We start from the raw sequence: 24,544 nt of genomic DNA on the forward strand, positions 1-24,544 counted from the left end.
CACCTGTAAACAGCACCGACGAGCCTGCCTAACAAAGAGACATACACACAGCTCTTAGCTACATTTACAATAATTGGCCCATTTCACCCAAAAGGAGGACCTGTTGACATCTCTATCACATAAAAAATGCACACACTTTGAAGTCAAATGCCAAACCAAACGTCTATACCCTCTCTCCCAGCTCAAGACGAGAAGACGGGGCCGAAACAGAGAAGGTTGAGACAGGAGAGGAACTTCTCAAAGGCGTGAAAGACTCAAACGTGGAACTATATAAACACAAAAGTTAACCTGTTTTAGTCAAGCACGAGCAGTGTCAGGTCACATACAGCCTGAAAGGGGGGCTAAGACTCAAACTACACCTATACAGAAGATAAAACACAAACTGTAATGAAGGAAGCTATAAACAAATGTAGTGCAAAGGAAGCAGGATAAAGGGAACCTCAGTGGCACTTTTAGATAACGCCAGAGCTAGCATCTGTAAGCTGTCTAGGCCTAAAGACAAAGCTGCATTAAATATGCGATTCGGGCAGACCAAAACAGAGAACAATATACTGTGTTTGCCCCCAAGCCGCCAGTCTGGCTGTATTATCGCCTGTGTATTCTTCACAAACTGATTGTACCACACCTCCTCTCAGCAAACTGAATTCATCCACCTATTCTTTGGGTGTATACATAAGAGTGCGATTGTGTGTGTGTGTGTGTGTGTGTGTGTGTGTGTGTGCGTGTGCGTCTAGTAGCCCATTTTAAGACAAAGGTGACCAATTCATCTACTCTGGGAGCTCTGCAATCTAAGAGACAAGCAGAGAGAAAAAAAAACCGTTGTGCATAAGACAGACACACAGTGCACTGTACAGCCTAAGCATAAATCACAGTTTGAAGATCTAGAGTAAAGACTTGTCAAAGATACACTCCCATGTTCTGAGAGGAAGAGACTGGCGGGGGAAGAAACTAGAACACATGATTAACCACCAAACCCTCGTCCTTGTCTGCTTTCTCCCATGTCAGTCAGAGAGGAACTGATGAGAAGTTGCTCCCTCGTTTTTATTAGAGGTGAACCAATCAACTGATTCAAACTGTTAAACTGGGTTTCACACGTAAGGCACTCCTGCATCCCTGAGCACGGCTTTAAAGGTAGTAGGGAATTGCAGGTACATTAATGTGGAGTTCAAACATAACTAGAGTTGCTGCTTCGTGGTTGTATGCCACCCCCAAATAGTCAATTGACAGAAATAGATATGCATGAGGTCATTGACCTTGACCTTTAATGTTTGACCACAAAAATCTCAGTTTATCCTTACGTCCAACTGGACACTTGTGCCAAATTTAAAAAAATTCCCTCAAAGCCTTCCTGAGATATCGCGTTCACAAGAATGGGCTGGACAGATGGACGGACAGCCCAAAAACGCCTCCAGCCGTGGCTATCGCCATGGCCAGAGGCATAAAAACCTGATAGGGAGCGTATCTGCTGTATTTTACCCCCTATCCTCGACTGCTCTTCTTAAACCCAATTTGTGAGTTTTCAGCTTTACATCTCCTACAAACTTTTCGCCTCCATCCTCTAACAACAACACAAACTGGGTTTTGAAAAACTGATTTCATAAAACTATGTTAAATTTGAAAGGCGGTAGTTAAATATAACGTCATCTTCTGACCCATCTCAACAGACTTGTGGTACTATCTGTGAGTCCCAGCTTCCCCTTTTTATCTGTACCCAGCACTAGAAATGAAAAAGGTGTTAAAAACATTCTACTGCACAGTCAAGACTGATTAGTGACACCACTGCACATGAAAGCAAATCAACAGATCATTATTAATCAACAATGGCCTGTCTGCTGAGAAAGGTTAACTCGTTTTCCTTTCTAAACCACAGAAGCTGTGCTAAAACCTTTTTACTTGTCAGTGAGTGGGCAGCTTTTCTATGAATCACACACAAATGTAAAGTCTTTGCGTATATACACTGTAATACTTCAAAAACACGGGGCTTAAGCAGTGGACTTTTCTTTACAGATTAAGGAGCAGAAGACAGGCATAACCAAAAACACGTAGTTCCCTCTGTAACCTGCAAAGTGTTCAAAATACACACAAATGCAATTGCTATTATTTATGGAGGACTAATATCAAAAATACACACACCTTGTCGTTTCTCTGGGTTGGTGGAGCGGTAAATGTTGCCGTATTTCAGTGTGACAAGAAACACTGTGTTTATGTGCTTATCGTTTGTGCAGCCTGGACAAGATGGCCCTCTCCTCATACTGATGTATAGCTTCTTAATTAAGACTAGGCCTTCACTGAGTAGTACTCATATACAGGGACACACATACACGCAACACAAAACACATCTCCTATAGCAATAAATTAACCAACCTACAATTATAATCTACAGTATGCATTCCTTGTTTGTAATGATGTATGAATTTGAAGCAACAGAAATACATCATGTAGAAAGAGCCTCTCATCATACCTCAGCTCTAAATCACTGATGTTGTAATTGGCTGTGCTGTCTGTAAATGTGTCTGTGTGTGCCTTATTCTGGTTGTTATCTGAAAGAGTCTCTTTGTAATATACATGTGTCCCCGAGCTATGTGCTTATACTGTTCTCCATAGCTTCGCATTTGGTAACACAACTCAGAGTCAGTGTATTACGAAAATGAAATGAAATGAGGTGAACTGGGAATGGCGAATGAAACAATCACATTAACAACCAGCGTTTGTTTTCGTTCTGAAAATTAATTTCCTATTCACTCCCCTCAATGTGAATTTGTTTGGTAATAGTCATAATAACGGGCCAGGAACATACTCTGTAATGAAATGAAGAGAGCAAATAAATAACGTTGTATTTATGTATGTGAGTAAGCTATCCATTATTTTTTTAAATTAATGTGAAAATGTGCATGTAAGATTTTTACATTTTTAATAGCCTTACACACAGACAGTCAGACACAAAATAGTAATAGGCCACTATTAATTTGTGGCACTGTAGCATGTGTTTTGATGTTCCTGTACACTATATGAATGCTGCCCCACTGTACTTACAAATGATGTGAGACCCAAGGTTTTAATAATTTTTCACCAGATATGTACAACTGTGTTTATCTCTTAGTGTGACAACCTTTTTCCATAACTCAGTTCATGAATGATGCCCATAAATCAGCTAGAGTAAATATGACCTTATGACAGTCAATGCATTTCTGACATACAGGCGGGTGACAAATGAAAGGAAAACCCAAAATAAAAAAAGCATAAAATGACTTAGGAAGGTGTTGGACCACCAGAACAGCTTCGATTCACCTTGACATTGAACTCTACTGGAGGGGTGAACACCATTCTTCAAAAAGATATTCCCTTGTTTGTTGTTTTGATGATGGTGGTGGAGACACTGTCTAACATGTAGTTCCAAAATGGTCCATAGGTGATCAACTGAGTTGAGATCTGGTGACGGTGAAGGCTATAGCACATTATTCACATCATTTTCATACTCACACTTCACTGCCTGACTGCTACAACTGTCTCTGGCTGTAGTGACCACATATGACATAGTTTCAGACACTTATAATTGGTCTTTGATAAGTGAGAATAAAAACAGAACAAAAGTCTGGTTTTATTGCTTATGATCAGTTTGCACAGCATCGTGAGATGCAGACCCGGCCTTTAAGGGAAGAAATAAATCCACCTGTGACCGTGACTTTGCTTGACTGTGTTCTACTGGAAATCTTATACAGTATGTTTGGGTGCATTACTCTTCTGGTTTCTGTTCAGTCATCCCTTCCCAGTGTCGTGTTACCTTAGTTGTGACTCTTGTTTACTCTCTGAATCTGGTTATTGTTTGCTCTGTGTTTTGTACTGCTCATCTATCCTGCTGCGCTGGAGACTACCGGTTCTCATCTTTGCCATTTTCTTACTCACATAGTTGTGTTCCTTACCTGTGAGTGAGTTATTATTGTTTGCAGCCTTAGTTTAATTTCTGCCCACGTTTTCTTTTGTATGTTTTGTGTTAAGCCTGAAGGTCTCCCAGCCCAAGGTTACCTGTGTGCTCTGTGTTGAGTTTTTGTCTGCAAGCTGCCACAGTATTCACCTGCCTTGTCTTAGTTGTCCATAGTAAAGCCCTGTTTCCTTTCACTACATCCCTCTTGCTTCATTGTTTGCACTTGGGTCCCACATTAAAATCAAAATTCTAAGGTGTGACAGCCTCACTGCCTTCTGTCTCCCCATTAGTCACATGCACTGTTCCCCACTGCATGTGTGACTTGATGTACATCTGTTGTACACTGTACATCTGTTGTACTGTTCATTTATATTTCAAGCCTTTTATTTCAGTTACTGTATTCATTCTTCCTGTATAGACTTTCTCTCAGCAGTCATCTTCTCCTTTCAGTTCTCCTTCTTACCATTCTGTCTTTTCTGATCCCTTGTAATTCCTGGATTCCCTGTGTGTCTTTTCATCTCTCCCCATCTGTCACTTACCGCTAGTTTATTTTTGACTGCATGTTCTCATTCCAAAGTGTTGCAACCCTAACATGTTAAATGTTGGTGCTGTCATCCAGCCTTGTGATTTAACATCTAATTTCCTACACAAGGCTAAATAAAAAATTCTCAATATGAGCTGCCATTTTTATTTGTGTGGGTGTTACAGGTCATCACAACTCTTCAGTCAGTTTCATTTGGTTACACCTTCCATGATTTTTTTTTTTTTTGTCTTGGACAAGTACCTATTTAATTATAGCTTACAAAGAAAAAGTAGTATAATTTTAGGTTTGAAAAAAACTCAAGTGGAAAGTAGTAGAGTCAGTTGAAAAGATTTTATACAAGTAAGAGCAAGAGATAACAGGACCAACTTAACATATTCTTTATTTTTAAAATAAAACTCTTAAGTAAACTGAAAAATATGACAAATTGGCACGTGCTGCTGAAACAGTCAGGCCTGCAGATCTGAGTTAAAGTGTTGGACAGCCAGACAGGCCAACAGATGGACAGCTCTATCCTTAGAGCCCTGTCGCTAGAGGGCTTTACTACATAAATTCTCACAAAAGTCAAACCACAACACAAGGAGCAGGAAAATTATCTGAGCGGTATTGAAGTACTGAAGTTGAAACTTGATTCAGGAGTGTGAATCTCCCCCTTGTGTGTTTTCTGTTACAGCTGCTGTAGCCCATCCTGCACATATTTTTGCACTCTCCTCTCTTTCTCTCTCACTCAGCACTCCTCTCATCCCCTTCTGCCTGCTGTTGTATTTCCATTCTCATCTTTCCACTTAAGTCTGACATTTTATCCTCCTCTCCCTCTTCTATATCTTCCTTTTCTAGTACACTAACTGTAACACTGACACTCACCCTCTCTCCGCCTTCTCTTTACTCATGCTCTCTTTCAGCTGTTGCAGTTTCTCCTCCATCTTTATGCTGTCCTGAGCCAGAGTCACAGTCTCCATCTGCAGTTCTTGCAGGTTCCTATGAAAACACACATGCATTTATGTAATCACTCAATAACAATCAGTCATATACCTAAATTACCTTACACTGTCAGACTGGACAACCAGGATTTCGTAAATAAGTTCAAATCAACTGCTGCCCTGGCAGATCCCTGTTGCTATGACTGATCAATACTTTAATCAATTAGTCACTGGATCAGGGCGCCACCAAGCCACACGTCAATTCAGTCAATTACCTGCTGGCAAATGAGAAACTACAGTAGAAGATTGAACTCAATTTTACATTGGGCATTATGAAGAAAAATGCACTGCACTGAAAATTACACTATTGGAATCTAGGTCACAAGGTTTATCTTGCCTAAAACTCTACTTTCTGAAATACACATTCTCTGGACAGAGTTTAAATGGGAACAGATAGACATAGTATGACAGCCAAGTGACCCCATTGGACTTCTACCATATGCCTTAAAACACATCATTGATCTTATCTCATCTTACCTGACATTGAGCTTCACAGATTTGGCTGTGTTGTTAGGAAGCACCATAAAATCATTTAAATTCATGTCTCTTCTTTCTGGGGGCTCAGGTATTCCTCCTGCGTAGTCCTCTGTTCTTTATAAAATGAGTGCCTTCTGCAATAAACACCAACATAACAGCATAAAACTGGCTCTCATGCTGGGCCTGGACTAAATCACACACTGCTGCAAATTAATACAGCTGAAAAGAAATGAGCAAAACAGCAGGGACAGATTTGCTCAACTGTATGAAAAGCAGTTAAAACAACCAGCCCTGTGTGTTTAAATAGTATGCATTGACTTGTACATTTGACAAATTGATGGCAACTCTTTGAGGCATTAAAACCATTAAGGAAATTAGTCAGTGGGTTTGATATAAAATATTTTTATAACAGCAAGGTGGTCACATCTGCAGCCAACTCAGCTGATAGCAAAACGATGCTATCTACTGTAAGCTATAGTCAAGGAGGGGGATCTCTTAACAAAGGCCTCTCACATTTTACCTTATTGTTTTGCCCACCAGACTCTACAACAGCACTTGACTAAAATAAAAACCGCAGATTTCACAGAGGCCATAGAATAAAACGTACAGGTGGCCTAAAAGTAACATTAACAATGGCTCGTTTATATCTTCGAGCTATAAGACGCCATGCACAATACCTGAGCAAAACTAAATAGGATGCAGCCTTGTTCAATATTATTTATCTTATTTTTCCTGCCATGACAAGTAGAAATGTCCGCGGTGCTAGGGGTCAACCATTGAAGTGACAGGCACTTGCACATGCTGAAGCTATAGTTCTTCTTGATAGCAGCACTTACAGCTTCAACACAGTGACTTCGGGTCAAGAAACCAGCTCTGCTGGCAAAATTAGGTGTGCTTCCCTCGTGTTTTGGAAGCACTGGTTGAGAAGGTGAGGTGAGCAAGAATTTAACTGAAAAGCTACAATAGCTACAGTGTAAAACATGAAGCTAACTTAGTAGTGCTAACATAGCGTTAAAGCCCATTAAGTTACAGACTGTTGGGACTAGGCTATTGAACTCACCTTTTTGTCTCTGTTACTCTCCTTGGTTTGCCAACGTGTGATGGTATAATCAGGCTTTCACTTTTCGGTGCTTTAATGTCATTAGTTTAAAAGGAATATTTCACTATTTCACAATCTATATTTTATTATTCGATGTTTTCACTGGCGGCACGTTCGAGTCCCTGTGCCGAGTATTTGTGTTGGGCTCTGTTACTATGGTAACCGCTGCCTTTCTCTCGCGCTCTCTCTCTCTCTCTCTCTCTCTCTCTCTCTCTCTCTCGCGATATCCCCGCAGCTGGAGATGGTTTTTGTTACACCTTGTGTGTTTGTTGTCAACTTATCCCTGCCTGAAATTGTTGAGAAAGCTCCAACTTTTTAAAAGAATTATTACAGTATGCCTTTCTCTGTTCAGGGAATAAACATTGGGTTCAAAAATATCAAGTCCCCTATTGCCTCAGTAATCATGGGCAGCGGGAATTCCTTTCTAATTAAAATCCTCACAGCATAAAGATAAACTTTATAGCTCTGATTAGAGCTTTGAACACTTTTTTTTTTCACCAGAGTTTAGACTTGTCTTCAGTCATGCAAGACGATTGGTGTTTAGATCTTTCATGCTGACAAGCATTAGAGATCAGAAGCAAAATCATTTCCCATTAGCCCCATAAGATAAATGTACTGGAAAGAATTTGATAAGACAAAGTGAGAGGTAGGGTGTGTATGTGTGTCCTCAGGAGTGTTTGTCCTGTTTATTACCTAAAAATACACCATGTATACAAGCAAAAAGAAATCTCAGTTCAGAGAGACAGGCAAAATACATAGAGAAGAAAATATGACAAAACATTCTTATCAGTAAAAAAATTATAGATTCTGTTTGAATATTTAATTTATCATACTGTAGGCTATTGCTGTAACATTAACCCTTGCAACATATTCATTTGTTGTATGATCATGTTGTATATGTTCATATAAATAGAACAAAACATGGAAGAAGTTCAGGTTCAATAGTATGTATCAGACTAAAGAATGCTCCATTGTAAATATACTGAAATAATGGCAGATGCATTGCTTAAATGTTGATTCTGCTTCTTTCTCTCTCTCTCTTCTTTTGTCAAACTCTCTCTCCTCCTACATTGTTGGCGTAAGACCCATTGCTCTTGCCATCAGGCAAATGCAGGTATATGATTTATTGAACACACCTGTGTGTGTGTGAGTATGGATAGTCATTTAGGGTCATGACCCGCCAGCTGGATTCTGTCTCTGCAGCTAAACAGTGAATATCTCCCGCTTACCCTTCCTCTCTCGCTCTCTCTCTCTCTGAGCTCTGCCTGCATAGACAGCTGGACATGTAGCATACCGATGAGTGGACAAGTGAGAAGAAGTGAGAGCAGAAGGAGAAGGTATAACAGAGGAGGTGGTGAGGGATATATATGAAGGATGAAGGTAGAGAGGGGAATAGCAAGAGGCTAGAAGGCACACAGAAAAGCCAAGCAAGAGAACGAATAAGTACGAGCACGACAGAATGCATGAAAGGAGGAATACAACAGCAGAACAATTGCAGGAAAAGGACAAGCGCTGCACTGTGAAATGTCAGGGCTATTTAATTCATTAGGAGGCAATGATTATGGCACTGTACTGAATGTCATCTGCTGGGTTAAACCTTCCTTTGCAGCCTCCTGCTGGATATATATTGACTGTGTGGCAGTGGTCGGAAACCTTTTAGCGATGACAGAGTGGCAGCAACAGGGACAGAAAGAAAGAAAGGAGAGAGAAAATAGTCAGCCAGACTCTATTCAATGCTGGTTTTGTGACTCTTGGTATGCATGGGGGGTTGTAGATAATCCTGGGAGTATGTTGACAAAATAATGGAGAAATTGTTAAATAACCTTGAAAAGGGTGGTTGGGAGCTTTTATCCATCCATCTTCTATACCTACTTATCCCTGTTGAGAGTCACAGGGGGATAGAGACTATCCCTGCATGTGCAAATTGCATGGAAGCAGGTCACCAGTCCATCATAGGATTAACACCAGGCAAACACATTTATATAGGCAATTTTAATCTTCTAGTTCACCTGATCTGAGTGTCTTTGCACTGTGGATAGGAAGGGGAACCACAGCAATAAACAGAAAGATGGGAAGAACATTAACAGAGAAACAGCTCGATTATGTTTCAGGACCTTCTTACTTTGATCATGGCGGCAGTGGTAACCACTGAGCTCCTGTGCTGCATCTCACACAAAATGTAGGGTAGAGCAGTCACAAAGTGACCAGAGCTTATCTTTCCAAAATCAAACTTAATTGCTCTGCAGTGGAAAGAGAATTAGACATATTAATTAATGTCAAATGAAATCAACTTCCACTTAATTGAAACATTAAAGAGAATCAGTGGTGCTGGAAAGTAAAATCATACTAACACAAAGACATGAAAAGGTAAAGTAGGAAGAAAGAAATACAAAATGCAGAAAAATTAAAAGTGAGAGCAGTACTTATCTGATTTTAGGCTTTAAGACAACTAAATAGCAAACTACTTCATAGACAGGAAAAAATAAGACATTTCTGAACAGAGGATATCTGAAGAAAGAGAAGTTATGCATTTGAATTTTTAAGGTAAAATTTTAAAAAGATGGAGCTGAGGAGAGATGAGAATGTCACAGCCATCACAGCTTAGTGTGGTGTGCATCCTAAAATACTTATTAATAGTAACACACACTGTAATATAGCCATCTTTAAGTCACAAGCTTCCTAATAAAGCCCTGATATTGAAAATTAAAAAAAAAAAAATCATTTCTGAGATTTCTGCCTCGCTCCAGTACAAAAGGCGTTTTCTACAGCAGAAAGATATTAAGACAGTAGAAAATCACAGATGTAATTAATAGCATTCATGATAAATGGATTCCATTTCAGTATGTCAATGCCAGAGTCCACATACTTCATATACTGTAGATTTTTACTCCCAGAAACAAAGTCTTCGTCAACAGTACAGAGAACGCGAAGATATATCACCATGTGTTGAATGTTGGGACATTTTTGGAGGTGTAGGCTGTATTTACCTGCATACATTCTTGTTATGTTAGGCTAAAGAGTTTCTTAAATCATTTAGATCTATACTAACTGTCTGTGGTAATTTAGGACGGATAACCTTAGCTGACTGTAGCTAACTCGGAGCAGACCTGGAGATCCTGTCAGAAAGTGACACTCTCGGTTCAAGGGGCTAATGCTAGCTAGCTCCTGTCAGCAGATATTACAAACACTGTAGATGACTCAGTTTCTGTCCTGTCTGTGCTCACACTGAACGCTGAAGTGAACGTTTGGACGTGGTTGAAGCATGCCATATGTAGCTGTATGGGATAGTATTTATTTTTAAAAATTTACTTATAGATGTATGTAGTGTATATATCTATGATGGATAATGAGTGTGCTGCTCCAAACACAGTGCATTTACTCAAAATTCAACATGGTGTGACATCAACTTCACATTTTTTTATAGTTTCCATTTGAGCTTTTTTTGTTTGTTTGTTTTTTGTTATAACAGGACAACATGGTCTGTGGGGTGAATACAATTTCATTTGTGATGTTTAAGTTGAAGAGTTCCATTTAAAATCTTCCAGATACTCTAGGTAAACCAGAGGTCTCACTCTGAGCAGTATTCATTTCCACTACTTTCAGTGAAGACATCAGTTGATGGAGATTTTCATGGATTATCCAGCATAAAAGGGACAACGATTCTGGAAAGACATGGGGCTGATGAGCTGTCAGTACAATGCTGATATCGTTAAGCCTATAGAGCGGTTTTCATTTATTTCAGTTAATTACATTTCAGGCTGAAGTTGGCCGCTTGAAACTAAGTGAGGTCACCAAAGTTAACGTACTAATAAAAAATGATAAATGTGTAAGTTGCCCTACTGGTACAGGTACAGCAGACAAGTGAGGAATATATTAATCAAGTACACTCGATATACGACCACACAACCCTGAGAAGAGGTCTAATCAATAAGTGGAAAAACCTGGACTCGTAAACAATGAGTGCGTGAGGCGTTCCCTCGGCTGGTCCCCACGTGGATAGAGGGATGTGAAGTTCTAGCTGGTAAATCAGCTGTGATGAGACCTGTCATGCTTCTAAGTCCTGAGATCCTCTGTTGCCTCCCTTAGGTTGTAATTTTATGTTTAACGCGTATGCAATTTATACTCCTGTGAGGAAATACAGCTCAAACTGTTATTTCAGGGTGGTTCTCTGATCCTGTCTGAAAGTGATGCTGAAAAACGGGTCCATGCATTTGTTTACTCCCCGACTGGGCTACTGTAACTCTTTGCTATCAGGATGTCCTAATAATTTAAAATCCTTCTCCTAATGACAAGGCTCCGTCGTATCTTAAAGAGATCATAGTGCCTTATCATCCTAACAGAGCACTTTGCTCACAGTGCAGGTCTACATGTGGTTCCTAGAGTCTACAGAAGTAGGCCAAACCCCCCCCCCCCACTATATACAAAAAAAATTAAACAATTGAATATTAATTACAGTTAAACTGCAATGTCCAAAAGCAAGGGTTCGTTTTAAGATTGCACACCAACTTTCAATGACATTCACCCTATTAAAAGTGGGGTCTGGAGTTTCTGTTTACTATAAAACTTTACTGTATTGTTGCTCTGCACCGAATGTCCACTTCTATTACAGCTCTCCTTGTTAAAATCTGAGATATTGCTAACTTTTGGCAATAACTGTTTTGAGGGCTGCAAACATAATTAACTCTCACTGCCATGTGGAACATTCAACAACAGCAGGTCCTATCCACTGAAAATAATTAGATTTCCTCTCACAGAGGATCTCAACACTGAAAAGCCTTTCTCAGACCAGGACTGTGAAGAGAGGTACCCAATGGACATGCCTGTCCAAAAGATGTGAGCCAGATAACAAGGAGGTAAAGCAACAAGCAAAGAGAATGAGGATCAGTACCTTCACAATAGGTCACAGTGGGACAAGAACATAGACGGGAATACTTGTCCGGATTCTTGACGTTATGAAGAAAGTCCAGTATACCAACTCTCCTAATGATGTCTTTAAAAAAAAGCTGAAGGTCCCACAGGGTGTGTGATTAGCCATGGTGTTCACACTGATATACTGTATTTGTGTGTGTTTTGCCTTACTAGCATTTGAATAGAAGAAAACTGAGTTAGAGAAATAAACAGAACTGAATAAAAGGAGCCATAAACAAATAAAGAAATGAAAAGTGAAAACTGAACAAGATGGAGAGTGACTTTCAGAAAAAGGGTAAAATATATGACTTTGGCTGTAAACTAATAGACAATGGAAAGCCATAAATGAGACTGACATTTGAGATACTGTACGAGTGACAGAGAAAGGAACAAAAGACAGCCAAAAACAAACAGACTATGGAGATAGCAACAGAGGCTGAAGGAAAAAACAGAGAACAAGAGTCTTGCCTGTATGGATTGAAAGGTAAATAGAACATTAGAGAAGAAAAATAAAAGTGGAGTGAGCAGGAATAAGCAATAGAGAGAGTTGCAACATGAATGAAAGAAAGAAGAGAGCGAGGAGGATATCAAGGTATCAGGTAAGGATGGCCGGCCAGTTGCCGGATGTAACTGAGAAAGAGACCGAAAGGTAATGAGAGCTCTGGCAGAGGGACGAGGGGCCAGAGGACTGGATGCAAAGGCCAAGTGAGAAATTGAGAGGTTGAGTATGGGAAGGAAGGAGCGATTGATGAGCGTGAAAGATGAATGTGGCAGAGGGGGAGGGGTACTTGGGAACACATATAAGTGGCTTTTCATCATGTGGAGTATAAGCTGATGAATCTGTGTCACACCTGCAGGCACTCACATATACAGTTACACACCGAAAAAGTGCACACACTGATATCACGAACATCAAACAAACCTCGGAAGACTATTTGACAGTTAAGACTGGTTGATGGCAGGCGGTGATTCCGACGATCCTGATGATTAAATAGACAGACGGGAGACTGTGAAATTAAAGCAACGGGAAAGAAAGAAAGTCTTTGAATGTCTGAGGCAGTGAAAGCTTGAAGAGGTGACTCACTGTCAAAGAAAAAGCAAGAGAAAAATGTAATGATTTAAAATGATCTGAAGCATTTGGCTGAAATGGTCTGACAAGTGACAAAAAGGGAAGGTGCCTGAAAAGACAAGAAAGAGAATGTACTGAGGATACAGTAGACCACAGTCCTCTATTGGATAATGATGAATTGGAATTGTTAGCTTGGGTGGAAGGTTTTATAGCAACACTAACTGCCTTGTTAAAGGTGTGTGAAATAAAATGATGCACTGTGTCATTTCTTCTTTTATTTTACCCCATAAATGCAAATCTAGGAAAGCTAGTGAATGTGACAGTAACTGCTACACAGGAATCTGGGTCAGATATGACATTTAATAACCAGGGAACAAGCTGATACAGTTTGATCACATCAGCCTATTGTTCTGCCATGGAATATAGAGACAAATGGTGGCATGAACAAGATTTAGAATAGACAATTTTCACTCCACTGTCTCCAATTCTAAAACAATGTGTAGGAGTACTTGTAAAATAAAACTACAATACCTTAGGATTTTTTTTTTCTGTGCCTTCTCTTGCTTTCTCACTCACACACACATGATTTTTGCAGACGCACACACCTCTATATAAGAACACAATCCCTGTAGTCCCTCACTGAGATGTATCTATACTGCCATCTAGAGGTTATATGAGGAAGTTTTCCTGGATTTATAGCACCACAATAATGACAGCTAAGGCCTGAAGAATGACTGTTGTGTCCACAGCTTTCACTTGGATTCTACATACAGTATGGAGGGGGGGGGGGCATTTCCATACCCAGGAAATGCTCTCACACTTCTGGGAATATGATTGTCACAAATGATATGTCTTTGTTGCCATTAATATGTCAGAATAGTTTACAAATTACATATTGACAAATTTGCATAATTTACAAGTGCAGCAGTATAAAGACATGTCCAGAATTTAATAAAATCACAAAATGTGTGCAAGAAGAGCAGAAAATTAATTATGTCTGTTTTAACTTTTGTGCTAAACCTCAGTTACTAATGTAATGTATAACTGTGTGCAGCTCCTGTACATAACAAGTGTGTGACAAACACTGTACCTATGTCTGTTTATCTGTATCAGCTATAAATGTTTGCACCTGCCAGTTAGGTTTTTGTGCGAACGTAACCGTTTGCATTGTCATTTCACATACTGTCACCTCTGTGAGTATGATAAGAGCAGGTATGTACAGGAGGGTACATTTAGAAGCTTGCAGATTTTACTAGAGCATGCACTGTAGACAAAGAAAAATATATTCAGATTGTGGAATAAAATCAAATTAAAATTAAAAAAATGTGGAAAGTAACATAAAGTTTAAACCTAAATCCACATCATCACAACGAAACACAACACCTTCTATTTTAAAATTGCGCTAGTTTAGCATTAGCATTAGTTTGGTCTTTTGTCTCAAATTCATCTGAATTCCTGTTTTGTTGAAGAAACAGTCCAACATTTTGGACATTATCTGAATTTCTGTTAAGAACTAGAGAAGAAGCCCAATACCACCGTGCATCAAGCATGTAGCTAGAGCCAGAAAATGATTAGATTAGATATGATTAGCTCACCATAAAGACTGGAAGCAGAGGGGCAACAACCAGTCTAGCTAGTTCCAAATTCCACCTACACAGTAGTGTACCTAAAACTCAAAATGAACACTTTATAGGTCCTTCTTTATTTCTCACACAAACTGAAATGTAAGATTAATGTAGTGTAATAACTTGACAAAAACCAGCTTATTCTTCCAGCTGCCTGTTGCTCGCCAAGAAATATAGATTGCCATAGTGATGATGTTTTTTGCTGTTGTCGTTTTTTTGTAGGCCAGCCCGTAAGTTAGCATCACCCTGGTTCCATCTATAAAAATCCCATGGACTTTTTCCATAGGCTTTTGGATTGTTGTGGAAATAAGCTTTGTGGCACATTTTATTCAGCAAGATAATCTTCACAAATGAACACCACTTTTATGATTTTTGAAGCCTAAATACAATTGCCAGAAGTAACAGGCGATTGTTAGGCTATAAACAAACTATGTCACAGTCCCATAACTTCAAGATCACCACCACAGCTTCCAACTTGTAATTTGATTTCTCTTCTACAAAATCCTTTCCTCTTAGAGTAACCTCATCTCAGCCTCTCCCTCATCCAACTAGTGATCATGGCTGTGTCAGCTAGTTACAATAGATCACAAGTGCACAAGTTTAAACATAACGAGACTGTAAAGGTGGACTAGTGAATAGATTACTCTATGTGTTCGGTGTGATAAAAGACAACCTCTGTAGTCTCATTTAGCCACTCGTTAGCAACCACCCTTTTTTAAGACACATAAAAGCTACAAAAATCACAACTGGGGTATTTATTTAGATACTGTATTTTATTTCATAGAACAAAACACAAAAATGTATAGGCCTCTTGTTAACCACAAACCTTGTTTCAGGCGTCTAACCAATAATCCATTAAAAAAAAAACCTAGACTTCAGGACAAGAGAACAAAAAGTGCAAAAATGCTAACTTAGTTCTGGGTTTTAGGACTCACCACTACAGCAATCTATTTGCAGCTACAAATAAAGTACAGCACATGTGCTGTTTAGTAGATTTTTATATTCACTTCTACTTTGGATAGCGAAGGTATTGTAGCTGGGTTCCCCCAATTCCACTGTCTTTGTTAAGATAGTCTAATGGTAAATGGTCTTATACTTGTATAGTGCTTTTCTATGCGTTGTAGCACACTCAAACTCTGAGAAAAAAAAGGTGAATAGTTACCAAAAATGAAACTATTTCTTTAAGAAACTAAGAAAATGTTTGTCACTGGGAAAATTTTGTGCAGGAGCATTTCAGTGCATTCAGCAAAGTAGTCTTTTTCACCCGCTCCCTTGTGCCATGCAAGGGCTTCTTCCTTTTTCCACCTCCGCCATGTCAAACACTGAGGCATTAACTACTGTTTTGTGGTGGCAAATGGTATTTAATTAGCTTTGTTGATCTGTGTTTATTTATCCAGCCCCCAACAGTAAACAATCCTGATATTTAGTTAATCATCCCTGTATCAGCCACACCACCTGCTAGTACTGATTATTTATGGATTAAGTGCCATAAATATGCACACACATATTTAAAAACACACATGGAGAAATTCAGAGACATGCATCTTTCTGCCATTTACGGTCATTAACACACACATACATACATACATACATACATACATACATACATGCATGCATGCATACACAGACACTTGGAATAGAACGTTTCTGTCATTGCAGCACTTTCCCAAAACAGGTTCTGATTAAACAGCAGCTTAGAGCACTTTAATTTCATGGAAGAACAGACAACGAGTGAGGGAGTGATGGAGGGGGACAGAGAGAGAAAGAGAGAGCAAGAGCGCACATACGCGAGAAAGAAAGAGGGGGCTACAGATACACGGATGGGGGGAAAAGAGGAATGGAGGGAGGACTAATAGGAACAGAGAGAATGAAACAAGCAGCAGCTGGAGAGTAGATTCAAAGGATGGATGGAAGATGAAAGAGAACAAGCGGGACATAGTAAAGAGGGAGATGACTTAAGCTGAGGAAGGCAGCAATGATAGACAGGATGTGGGGGAAAGAAAGAGGACATGGAGGAGAGTAAGAGCACAGGAAGGAGGTGATAACAAAGAAAGAAAGAGAGTGAGAGATGTACTATATAAAAAGAGAGAGAGAGAGAGATCTGAAGGCTTGCCCAGAATTTAAAACACTTCAACCAGGAGGTGAGGAGAGGTTGTAGAAGATATACACTGCAGGCAGGCAGAGGGCTTCAATATTCCACTCACATAAAAAATTAAAATTCCAGCTCAAATCTGTGAATGTTGTCTATTTTTGATTTGTCTTACTGTGGGTTCCATAACACAACAAGCTCTTTCCTTTTAAATCTACACACAGACTGTAATACTTTCATGTTTCACACATGTTGCCAGTTAGAGGTTGAATGGAAAGGGGAGGGAGATTATTAGAGAATATCAGCCAAGGGGATGTGGCCACAGGGCCAAACTGTCACAGCACATTCTGAGCAAAAACCCAAGTGAGCGTCTGTGTGGCCAGAGCCTACAGCAAATGGAAAAAGTTAAGCCACCAGCCTGCAGCGGTTTAGGTGTGTGTGTGTGTGTGTGTGCGCGCGCGCATATTTGCAGCACTTGAGCTATTCTCCATTTTCAGATTTGCTGTTCTATAGATTTCCACTGTAAAGTGGTTTAGTGAAAGGGTTTTTTAACACTCAGAAAAGAAAATGTGGACTTTACAACTTCTCTCTCACACACACACACAGACACAGTTGTTTCTTACTATAGCTGTGAGGGCAATCATTGACTTAATGCATTCCCTAGCCCTTTACCATAAACTTTACCCTAGCCTAAACCCGATCTCACCTGAACCATAAAAGTGTTATCCCTAAAAAACTTTGAAGTCGGCTAAAATGTCCTCACAGCGATAGCAATGATTAAAAATTAGTCCACACAATGTAATAAAGACATGTGCACACACATAATAGGCTTTTAAATATCAGTGACTTACAAGTATGTTAAAGTACTCACAAACACAATTGCTTTGAGGAGCTCATTGTGGCCGTGCAGTGGCTATGGCACCAGAATACTAATAATATCTGAATATTAATGCTGCATTCTTCATTCTGATGTGCCTATAGATGGCACAGGGCCTTTACTGCTGGAGTGCTTGTGTGTGCAAAGAATGTACTTGATCTTCCATACATGCACCCTTACCTGTTCATTCTGGGAGTTGTCAGGGTTAATAGACACAGATTTCCAGTGATCTGAGCAGGATAGAGATCAACATCAAGCACTTTAGGTTCCAACTGTTGAGGTTCCAACTTTGAAACCTTTAAATTTTTGATTTTCTTCAGCTGGCCAATTGAGCAGCTGCACCGGTTGACAAGAAAACAGTTTCTGCATGTTAATTTCTTCATTAGGATAGGAAAATCACATGACAGCTGCTGTGTCTTCTCTAAACATACAGATGAAGTATATATCAGTTATCAGTCTTGCCAGAGAATTTCAGGTGGACATGAAGCATCGCTCTTCATCCTCTTTACTATTCATATTGTCTGCCTGTTCATCTCACCACCCTAGTCCCTATACTGTATCTCACTTGCTGTTTATCTGCAATTTTGCTTTTCCCCTTTCTGTCTGGCCTCTACACTTTCACATCTCCTTGACTTCTATTTCCCCACCCACTCTTCATCTACTGAGCCTGTTGCATCGTTGTCTTCTTCTTCTTTGTTCTTCTCATCTTTGTTGTCTGCCATCTGCCATTTCTTTCGATTTCCCTTTTCCATTTTACAGCAGTCCTTTTTCTCAGTCTAAACCTGTCTTCACCTCACTTCCCTTCATCTTCCTCTCCCCGCTCCCTCTCCCACATTTGGACAGACTTTGGTAGATAAAGTGGAAAAGGAACCTGTTTTGACGAGTGAGGGCATCGGTATTTACAACCACAGTGTGTGTGTACCTGCTGATCAGCAGGAGGATCAGCAGCCGCCGTAGCTCAGGACAGCAGAGCACAGTGAATTTATTGCCCCACACCTTTTCAATATTAAGACTGTTTAAAACGGCTGCTTAGCATTCTGATGGCATGCATCTTCCTGCTCAAACGTTCCTCTTGCACTGATTCAGTCCCGATACAAATGCACAGACACACAAGTATGTACAAAAAATACTCCAGCCATGCTTACCCTGGACATAGTTCTACAGCGTGCTGATGGATGGTTTTCATTTAAAGCTTGTGTTTTGGGTGCCTGTCTTTTAATCACTATCCTGTTCTAATTTACAGTACTAAGCATGGCGCATGAATGGACATACTCAGACACAACATTACTCCTCTCAAGGGGACAACCACACACCACATAAGCCTGATTTGAATGATGGTCATTCATTATGCTACGGTTCCTGTACATAATATATTAGGATGGGGTCAATAGCCTGTAGCATGATAAAAATTGACTTCCTCGCATCATTCCCTCATTTCACTCCCATTTTCCTAAAAAAAATTCCATCTTTACAAATGCAGCAGTAATGATAAGGCATTTAAAAATGAACTGGGGCAACATTCTCCTGTTAAATACCTCGTTACGTGAAACACAAAAATAGAATAGACAGACAGGCAAGAATCACAGAAGTGAGACAGAAACAGGTTGACCAGAAATGTTAAAACCAATTCACAGTCTAAAGAAAAACACCAATGTTTTCTGTCACTTAAAGATACTTGTATGGGCACCGCTGCATTTAAAACAAGTGACCACTGCATGTCATGGTCAGCTGACACTACGTCTGCATTGTAGTCACACATTTCCACTGGCAGACTAGGGAATGGGATTCAACACCACTGTGTTACTGGCTTTGTTCCCCAATAGATGTGTTACAATGAGTTGTGCTTTGTCTTCCTGTATGATTTCACAGTTAGGAGGCTGTCAGTTTGCATCTTTAGCTGGAGTTTTCCCCAACAATGCACACCTTGTTGCCTGCTTTTTAGACACTTTGTTTACATGATTAATTCAACTAATTATTTCAAGTTCTGAAGGCAATTAAAAGCAAAAACGACAAAATCATCTTAACTGGCATCAGACAGATGAGCTTATACAGTGTTGTGAGGTGGAAATAAATGTGATTTTGGAATAAAAATGTGTACATACAAAATGTCAGGTTTGTGCACACTTGGCTTAGTTGCTCAGAGGTCCCAAGAAACAGGTCATATATAAAGTCTCTGAGCTGTTTTATCTTTGCTAAAGGCTTCATTTGTTCATTGTCATCATGCTTTTTTTGCTTCCCTGCTAATCAGTAACAAGTGAAGTTATACATTATTGGTATCACTTACCTTTATCTATCTTGATTTTCATTAATCACTGCATGGGTATTTCTTCAGGTTAAAGCCATGTATGACAATCCAAAGAATGAATAATGCAAACATAATAATGTTGGATGTTTGTGACTGTTTTGTTAATATGTTTGTGTTGGAGAAACACCTACTTTAACTATGTTATTTGATGGCTCGGTTCTTCTTCCTGGCCCCTGCAGTATAAAAACAACATCAAGTGTCTGTTCCCTATTACTCACAGACCACACTGCCACAAATCCTGCTGTCTATGCAAACCTTAAAAAAGAAATGAAAGAGTTTTATAATTCTGGACATATTTTGTGTCTGAAGCATTTTATAACCACATCTAAAATGCTGTAACACTCTCTGGTTGGAGGTTGTGTTGTGACATCTGTCCTGGGGATGAATTCTTGCAGTGCATCCTAACCATCTACATATCTGAGTCATAACACCTGCTCTCAGTAAATTGGTTGGTAATCACGCTAGAGAGCAAGTAAACGAGTGTGTGGTTGCGAGAATGAAAGTTCAGGAGTAAGATACTGTATCTGAGGTGTCAAATGTTCACACACAGTTGAGACATGCGTGGGTGGTACGTGTATATGTGTGTATACAGCATGTGTGCACGTTCCAGTTATTATGACAATAAATCATATTTGCAGTGGATGTCAAAATTAACCAGGAAATACCAAGATGAGAACTAAATTACATGACAAATATAAATTTGATTTATGGTAATTATGCTGCAATCAGGCAGCCTGAACTGCGATGTGCATGCAGACTCTAATTTACTAATTCACCTGCTACCAAACTCATACATACAAATGAAGCTCTCTTTAAAATAGAGGATATGAATGCTGACGTGCATCATTCAAACAGATAAGGCAGTTTTACTAGCTCAGGCGCTTCAGGCAAATTAATGTGTGGAACATGCAAGCACCTACAGTATATATGAATATGCACATTCAATACACTGCATATTTGCAATAATCATAACCTCACTTATGAGTTAAAATTGAAAATACGTGAACGTAATTCTCTGGAGACAATATGTGCAGGAGCTCTTGCTGTGACATTGTAATTTAATGGCATCACAAATTAATATATAGTAAAATATAATATAATAAATATAACATGTATGTTAAATAGACACCTATATGATCCTATGCACACACTATAGGAGGGTGTGTAGGTCTATATGTGAAGAGATTTGTACAACTTGAATGTCACCTTATAACTGAACAAAATGACTGACTATTAAAGTTCAGTAAAAGAAAGCTGAAAGTCATGCAAATTATGTGAACACACACACACACACAAGATAACTATCCTGCACCAAAAAGCCCATATAGCAGTGCACTTTAATCATAGAGTTCATTTCATTCTCTCTCCACTCCTATTTATCACTACAGTTTAGTTCTTATTCATCTTCATAAGAAAGCGGAGGAAGAGGAGCCAGCTCCTAATAGCTTACTGATTTACATGATGAGTGTTTAGCCCCACAGACAGACTCCCAGGAAAGGGGACAAAAGCACATTCACACACTCTGTCTATACACACACACACATACAGAGGAACATAATTTGTTTTTGTAAGACAAACAAAAAGAATAAAGAACAAATACATAAGCACGTATTGTACACTCCCATGCAAATCAGTGCCCAAACACAAACAGCAGTAGTCAGCGATCATGCACTACTATGGTTATTTAGTGTGTAACACTGGTTGAAATGGTGGGAACGCAGCGGCGGGCTAGCATCATCAGGCCACTTCTAGCAATTTAACACTGCTTTTTCAACACAGAACAGTTGTTCAGTGGCTACGTATTTTACACTGTGAATAAAATTAATTGAGAACCTTTGGACACACATCATTTGCACATCAAACTTATTTTGAATTGTAGATAAAGTGGAGGAGGGGACGGGGTCACAATGTGCTGCAACATACAGTAACACTGTTGGAACAAACTCAGGATAAAATTAACTCTTCTCACAGAGTTATATCCAGGAAATGAAACAGGCCCTGACAAAGACCATGATGAATGCAACAAGCAAAGAAGCTTAATTATATAAATGAAGATTACACCAAGTCTGTGAGGAAGAGAAGAAGGGAGTTGATGCCGAAGTTAAGGGAGGCCAGGGCGAGGGGAGACATCGCGTTCCTGCGGTATGACCGACTAGTGACCCGTCCTCGGAACCAGAATCCAGGACCTATGACCAGCACACCGAGGACCAGTATGTCGAGACAAGGAGAGTATGAAGGGGTCGCTGGACCCTCAGCTGTATGAAGAAACACGCAGGTATATTGATATCTGCGAGGGCAGATGAGATGTTAAAGTACTCACAAACACAATTGCTTTGAGGAGCTCATTGTGGCCGTGCAGTGGCTATGGCACCAGAATACTAATAATATCTGAATATTAATGCTGCATTCTTCATTCTGATGTGCCTATAGATGGCACAGGGCCTTTACTGCTGGAGTGCTTATGTGTGTGCAAAGAATGTACTTGATCTTCCATACATGCACCCTTACCTGTTCATTCTGGGAGTTGTCAGGGTTAATAGACACAGATTTCCAGTGATCTGAGCAGGATAAAGATCAACATCAAGCACTTTAGGTTCCAACTGTTGAGGTTCCAACTTTGAAACCTTTAAATTTTTGATTTTCTTCAGCTGGCCAATTGAGCAGCTGCACCGGTTGACAAGAAAACAGTTTCTGCATGTTAATTTCTTCATTAGGATAGGAAAATCACATGACAGCTGCTGTGTCTTCTCTAAACATACAGATGAAGTATATATCAGTTATCAGTCTTGCCAGAGAATTTCAGGTGGACATGAAGCATCGCTCTTCATCCTCTTTACTATTCATATTGTCTGCCTGTTCATCTCACCACCCTAGTCCCTATACTGTATCTCACTTGCTGTTTATCTGCAATTTTGCTTTTCCCCTTTCTGTCTGGCCTCTACACTTTCACATCTCCTTGACTTCTATTTCCCCACCCACTCTTCATCTACTGAGCCTGTTGCATCGTTGTCTTCTTCTTCTTTGTTCTTCTCATCTTTGTTGTCTGCCATCTGCCATTTCTTTCGATTTCCCTTTTCCATTTTACAGCAGTCCTTTTTCTCAGTCTAAACCTGTCTTCACCTCACTTCCCTTCATCTTCCTCTCCCCGCTCCCTCTCCCACATTTGGACAGACTTTGGTAGATAAAGTGGAAAAGGAACCTGTTTTGACGAGTGAGGGCATCGGTATTTACAACCACAGTGTGTGTGTACCTGCTGATCAGCAGGAGCAGCAGCAGCCGCCGTAGCTCAGGACAGCAGAGCACAGTGAATTTATTGCCCCACACCTTTTCAATATTAAGACTGTTTAAAACGGCTGCTTAGCATTCTGATGGCATGCATCTTCCTGCTCAAACGTTCCTCTTGCACTGATTCAGTCCCGATACAAATGCACAGACACACAAGTATGTACAAAAAATACTCCAGCCATGCTTACCCTGGACATAGTTCTACAGCGTGCTGATGGATGGTTTTCATTTAAAGCTTGTGTTTTGGGTGCCTGTCTTTTAATCACTATCCTGTTCTAATTTACAGTACTAAGCATGGCGCATGAATGGACATACTCAGACACAACATTACTCCTCTCAAGGGGACAACCACACACCACATAAGCCTGATTTGAATGATGGTCATTCATTATGCTACGGTTCCTGTACATAATATATTAGGATGGGGTCAATAGCCTGTAGCATGATAAAAATTGACTTCCTCGCATCATTCCCTCATTTCACTCCCATTTTCCTAAAAAAAATTCCATCTTTACAAATGCAGCAGTAATGATAAGGCATTTAAAAATGAACTGGGGCAACATTCTCCTGTTAAATACCTCGTTACGTGAAACACAAAAATAGAATAGACAGACAGGCAAGAATCACAGAAGTGAGACAGAAACAGGTTGACCAGAAATGTTAAAACCAATTCACAGTCTAAAGAAAAACACCAATGTTTTCTGTCACTTAAAGATACTTGTATGGGCACCGCTGCATTTAAAACAAGTGACCACTGCATGTCATGGTCAGCTGACACTACGTCTGCATTGTAGTCACACATTTCCACTGGCAGACTAGGGAATGGGATTCAACACCACTGTGTTACTGGCTTTGTTCCCCAATAGATGTGTTACAATGAGTTGTGCTTTGTCTTCCTGTATGATTTCACAGTTAGGAGGCTGTCAGTTTGCATCTTTAGCTGGAGTTTTCCCCAACAATGCACACCTTGTTGCCTGCTTTTTAGACACTTTGTTTACATGATTAATTCAACTAATTATTTCAAGTTCTGAAGGCAATTAAAAGCAAAAACGACAAAATCATCTTAACTGGCATCAGACAGATGAGCTTATACAGTGTTGTGAGGTGGAAATAAATGTGATTTTGGAATAAAAATGTGTACATACAAAATGTCAGGTTTGTGCACACTTGGCTTAGTTGCTCAGAGGTCCCAAGAAACAGGTCATATATAAAGTCTCTGAGCTGTTTTATCTTTGCTAAAGGCTTCATTTGTTCATTGTCATCATGCTTTTTTTGCTTCCCTGCTAATCAGTAACAAGTGAAGTTATACATTATTGGTATCACTTACCTTTATCTATCTTGATTTTCATTAATCACTGCATGGGTAT

General features: G+C 39.7%; 1 protein-coding gene across 3 annotated transcripts in view; it reads right to left on the reverse strand.

The window, feature by feature from the left end:
• zbbx (zinc finger, B-box domain containing) overlaps positions 1-7,194 on the reverse strand; it is a 53,537-nt gene extending 46,343 nt beyond the window's left edge. For all 3 annotated transcript variants that reach the window (XM_020600455.1, XM_020600456.1, XM_020600454.1), the window contains exons 1-3: positions 6,981-7,194; positions 5,921-6,054; positions 5,328-5,441 (exon numbers count right to left, since the gene is read on the reverse strand). In XM_020600455.1, the coding sequence (XP_020456111.1) occupies positions 5,328-5,441; positions 5,921-5,985 (179 nt within the window). In that variant the 5' untranslated portion in view covers positions 5,986-6,054; positions 6,981-7,194. The remainder of the gene's footprint in view (positions 1-5,327; positions 5,442-5,920; positions 6,055-6,980) is intronic.
• Between the last annotated feature and the right edge of the window lie 17,350 nt (positions 7,195-24,544).

The sequence above is a fragment of the Monopterus albus genome, unplaced genomic scaffold (genome assembly GCF_001952655.1).
Source record: "Monopterus albus unplaced genomic scaffold, M_albus_1.0 scaffold46.1, whole genome shotgun sequence".
In the NCBI taxonomy this organism is placed as follows: Eukaryota; Metazoa; Chordata; class Actinopteri; order Synbranchiformes; family Synbranchidae; genus Monopterus; species Monopterus albus.